This window comes from Cibotium barometz, chromosome 9 (assembly GCF_041138505.1).
Source record: "Cibotium barometz isolate CiBa-2024 chromosome 9, ASM4113850v1, whole genome shotgun sequence".
Lineage (NCBI taxonomy): Eukaryota > Viridiplantae > Streptophyta > Polypodiopsida > Cyatheales > Cibotiaceae > Cibotium > Cibotium barometz.
Window position 1 is genome coordinate 27,674,165 of NC_141054.1, and position 4,929 is coordinate 27,679,093.

General features: G+C 41.0%; 1 protein-coding gene across 3 annotated transcripts; it reads right to left on the minus strand.

Annotated features, from left to right (window-relative positions):
- Window positions 1–1,426: 1,426 nt before the first annotated feature.
- LOC147635409 (uncharacterized) lies at window positions 1,427–4,141 on the minus strand. 3 transcript variants are annotated; one of them, XM_086802683.1, is made up of 8 exons: window positions 3,829–4,141; window positions 2,868–2,948; window positions 2,643–2,731; window positions 2,484–2,558; window positions 2,330–2,394; window positions 2,150–2,236; window positions 1,846–2,046; window positions 1,427–1,742 (listed from the first exon to the last, which is right to left on the minus strand). In XM_086802683.1, the coding sequence occupies exons 1-8, from the start codon at window positions 3,949–3,951 to the stop codon at window positions 1,675–1,677; spliced, it is 789 nt and encodes a 262-aa protein (XP_086658809.1). In that variant the 5' UTR covers window positions 3,952–4,141; the 3' UTR covers window positions 1,427–1,674. The 3 variants fall into 3 exon arrangements, with proteins under 3 accessions (XP_086658809.1, XP_086658808.1, XP_086658810.1); XM_086802682.1 differs by having other exon boundaries at window positions 2,150–2,239; XM_086802684.1 differs by lacking the exon at window positions 2,150–2,236.
- Window positions 4,142–4,929: the final 788 nt, after the last annotated feature.

Sequence of the window (4,929 nt, forward strand, 5' to 3'; positions counted from 1 at the left end):
ACTTGACTAGTTAATTGATTGCTTGTTTGGTTTACATTAATATACATAATATTATGTGTCACCGAACAAGTTTACATTTCCAATATCACACAAACATCCAGCACGTGTATACGTCCTGCAATCATGTGCGAGTGATTATGTTCTCTGATCTGATTGATGGATTATGATCTTTGACTTGACTAATTAATTGATTCATTGATTACTTGATTGATTTTGGCTCTCCCAAGATCTATCCTATAAGGCTTCACTAAATTCATAACTAGAAAAGTTTTCCTTAGCATTTTCCTATTATTTACTTTTCTATCAGAAGAAAAAACATGATGCCATGTCAAAAACATCGAGAAAAGCATCTAGTAAGAACAGTTGTACTCTATAAGAACAGTTGTACTCTCATCTTCATGAGGTTAGATACATATCCTTCTTTGTTTTACACATAAACCCTTTCTAAAGACTACACACATTTACCCTTTCTTGGATAAGTTAATACATGTACTCTTTCTTTAGGATAAATGTGTCCTTCCTTTGCAAGGCTAGACCATGTACTTGGATACAACATTTGTGTTCTTTGGTATCCTTTCTTTCATGGATTGATTAACACATACTCTATTTTCCGCACACACGGGGGGAGGGAGGGATGTAACCTTGTTTTGATACGTCGATATGTGTACTCTTTCTTGTAGGACAAATATACCTTTCCTTGAAAGATCAATACGTGTACTTTTTTCATACATTGGTACATTCTACCCTTGCTTCAATAGGTAAGATACTTCAACCATGAACCCAGGTCAGGGCACAAGAGCCTTCTTATGATTATACTGAACCTTGCTTACCTACTACAATTAATGATTCGTGCTTTGAGCCATGGTCTTACTCTTTTAACACAAGGAGTTTCTAGCAGTCCAAAAGAAAGGTGTTCATTAGCCACAGTAACCATATGCCTAATGACTTTTATTGGAAAGTCTGGTGTGACTGATCAGGTGTTGAAGAAATTTGAATTCAAGACATGACTATTATGGCCATATAATTTGGTAATACTCGTGGAGTACACAAACGCTATTGTCATACCTTGCACAATAAGGCTCATTTGCCATGAATATTAGAACGTTCATGGTTGAAGTTATCTAACAACTTCCAAGTCATTTCCATACTTTCGATCAGCGGCATGCTGCTATTCAACCTCTTAGAAGATCCTACTGTGAAAAAGGCCACATGCGTTGAACCTGATATTGCCTTGGGTTAAGGTGTGCGTTCAAACCTAGGGGTTATTCTTACGCAACATTGTGTGTTATCTTCTTTGATGAAGACTACATTAAAAAAAGCCTAGGCAACAAATGTTATCAGGGGGACAAAAAAGGTTTAATGAACTGATGGAAAAACTCCAATGTATAACGGATATTTAACTCTTGGAGTGAAATGAAGGAGAGAATGAATGAAAAAACATAGTTCTTTAAGGAAACTGATGATATGTGATTTTCACAAGAATGAATGAGATGGCCTTGTAAAAACACTACAAAAATACAACAGCCTTCTCTCAGACTGACGTTTTTAGCTTTTCTAAACTAGAACTCACACCAGATTACATCAAAACAAAGCCTACTTTTGTGTTGTTAAAATGCACAACTTATCCTATGTCAGGGTGGCAATGAATGGTTAGTCCATACAATTCTTGTTAGTTCACGCTCCACCTTGGAAGCCACGGCCTCTGCCACGACCTCTCCCTCTCCCTCTTCCACGTCCACGGCCTGTAAAAAGGCCACTACAGATGTAAATGGCAGCAGACACAGAGTCTGAAAGCACCATGATAATCATGTTGCAATAACATACAAAAGAGGAAGCGGTCATCACCTCGGCCCCGGGAAAACCCGTCCACAGGTATGGCATTTGCATCATCATACCCACCAGCATCTTGCACAATATCAATTCCACCGCCAAATGCCCTGCCATGTCCCCTGAATCCAAAGCCCCTGCCACGCCCCCGCCCACGGCCTCGGCCACGGCCGTAACCTTCGTCAAATCCATTGTACTCCCCACTAGCTTCATACCCCCCTGAAACACAGGTGTTAGAATAAAATATACAGGCTTTCTCACAAGTATGCACGCACTTGAAAGTTGAAATCACACAAATTTAAAAATAAAAATAAAAAATCACCTCTTCCTCTTCCTCTTCCTCTTCCCCTTCCCCTTCCGCGTCCTCGCCCACGCCCACGCCCACGCCCACGCCCTCCCTGAGGGGAGCCTTCTGAAACCCACATGCCACAAAGCTTATAACTTCGGAGATAAAAGATGAGACTCACCCATTCTCTACGATTTCCCTACATTTACACATTACCTCCTCCTTCATCTTCAAAGTCTGCCAAGGGCTTCACAAGCTCTGCTGGAAGAGGTGGCTGATATCTGCAATCAAGAAGGCCATTCATGCTTTCGTGCTGCAAGAAAACTATGAGGATCACCCAAAAAGCAAGGGAAAATGGTGCGACCAATACCCCGTAGATGTGGTATCCAATTCTTTGACAGAGAGAACAACTGTGATCATCGATACATGACGGGTTTGCTCCAACCTGCATCAGACCAAACACTAGAATTCATTACTGAGCAGAATCAGGCTTCTTTAAACCTCAAAACTTGTGAGTCACTATACTCACGGAAGAAGTCCTTCTTCCAAAGGCTCCCATGTATCCGTTATGTCAGTTGAACCAATAGTTGTAATCTGGTGAAGACCTTCAACCCTCCTCTGCAGGACGAGACAGCAGTCCATGAGCAAGACCCGCTACCCCACTCTCCCCACCCCCCCCCACCCAAAAAAAAAAAAACCTACATTTTTACAGATTTCACAAGCATAGAGCCAACTTCTGGGCATTAGGACAAACCTTGATAATCTCAGCTATGTTCACCGTTTTGTTTATTGCACGGCCCATAGCTTTCAAAACAATGTCTGGCGTTCCCTTGTCCTGCAAGGACCAAACCAGTGTCACAAAAGCCCAACTAATGAGCTGCCACATCGGTTCGTGGACGAGACCACACAGCCTTGTGAAGCCCAATGCATGCAAAGCTGGGATGCCCAAGTAAAGAGAAAACAGGGCAGAGAGTAAAATAGAAACCACTAAGCCCACAGCACATGTATTCCTGTGAACACAACCACCACTTAGAGGCAATACTCAAAATTTACTTAGCCTCTTCTGCATTGCCATGGAAAAATAACAGAACCTAGCAATTGTAAGCTATTAATGCAGAAGAAATCTGCAGACTTCCATGAAGTAAATTCTCCTAATTATTCAAAAAGATCCACAAAAAATAAGAAATAAGCTGCACTAGGTGGAAAACTATTTAAAACATACAGCTTTTCTTAAGATAAGAAAATAATAAGTAGGTGAACCATAGAGTTGAAAAAGGAGACTCCAACAGAATAAGGGGCTCCAACAAAACAATGTAGCAAAGAGAAAGAAGGGTTCAAAAAGGTCCCAAATAAAGTAAGAAAATAATGTTTCAAAAAGCAGCTCTAATTCAGATGAGAGAATGATGTTCAAAAACTATGCATTTTTCTGATTAGGTGAGAAAATGGAAAGTGAGAGGGAAAAAAAAAAGAGCAGGAAAAAATTAATGCAAAAGAGTGGAAAAAGGCAGGTCAATTTAAAGTGGAAAAATCAAAGAAAACATTAGAAAATTGAAAACTAAAAAAAGATCCTGAAAGGCCCATAGCTAATATACTCTTTTCTGCGAAACCTAATATACTCTTTCCTGCGAAAGCCATCTTTGATATTACTCATTTCTAAAATACTCTTGCGCACAAACAGGTTTGTTCTTTGTTAAAAAAACGAAACGAAGAAAGACCTGGAGCAGGGAGATGGCGTAGGTGATGTAGTTGCGCATCTTGCCCTGGGTGGTGACGCGGATCTCATTCTCGCTGATGGGCGTCTCTGGGCGGGGCTTCTCCACGCGCTGGTAACGATCCATTGCGATGGTTTTCTATAGCAGTAGATCCACACAAGAGGAGCAAACACGCTGCTGTTGTTGCGGTCGCAGCAGCGCCACTACCTGCTGTGTACTTCGAGATTTTAAAGAAGATGAAGACTCAAATCATGCTGGCCCTTTGTCGGGAGTATAGGGCCACCTCAGGCTTAGGGTTTGTATGTATGGTAAATATAAATTGACTTTAATTTTTGGCCTGCCTTTGTAAAAGTATAGATTCTTATATAAGTAGATTCATGAAACTAAAACGCTTGGGCAACGTCCCTCATATCTTTTTACAACTTCATGCAAGCTTGTTGAAAATTATATGTTGGCAAATTATCTTGCTAACCCTGATCTTGCAAATTATCTTGCTAACCCATGCATGAGTGAGCACACTTCCTCATGTATGTATTTATTTATTAGCCAAAAAGCAAGTGCTCAAAAATAGCTTGATACATTCCACTTTGGGCTAATAATATCAAAAAGTAACTTGGTCTCCAAGCTTAGCTATTTACATTCGAATTGTAGCAATTTGATTAAATGAAACTATGGGTGGGCGACCATCGGTGTACACCAAAACCCGACGGCCGTGCACCAGCAAAAATCCATCACACCCAAGCTACTCCATGCACTGATCTACTCACCAAAAACACAAGACACATTAAATCTCGCTTATCCGCCCATCACGATGCGACCACTTCTCCACGCTCTTACGTGTAGCCAGTCCACGACCGTGCGACAATGAGCGTACCATAAATATCACATAAAATATCAAATAATTCCACAATTAATGTGACAATTCACATTTCCATAACGTACCACGGGGTTAAAAAGCAATTGTCCTCAGTTGTGTGGTGAAATAAACAAAAGCAAGGGTGGCCAACCTCATGCTAACGTGCTGTCTCAGCCGGTGAATCGGCACTAAATCAACGTGCTGCCTCAGTCAGCGAATCGGCACTAAACTAACGTGTTACCTCAATC

Excerpts from the sequence above, each read along its gene's own strand:
- LOC147635409 (XM_086802682.1), bottom strand. The coding sequence starts at position 3,951 with ATGGATCGTTACCAGCGCGTGGAGAAGCCCCGCCCAGAGACGCCCATC. Across the intron at positions 2,949-3,828 it reads ACGCCATCTCCCTGCTCCAG|GACAAGGGAACGCCAGACAT; the intron begins GTCTTTCTTCGT and ends TGGTCCTTGCAG. Across the intron at positions 2,559-2,642 it reads TTGGAAGAAGGACTTCTTCC|GTTGGAGCAAACCCGTCATG; the intron begins GTGAGTATAGTG and ends GGTCTGATGCAG.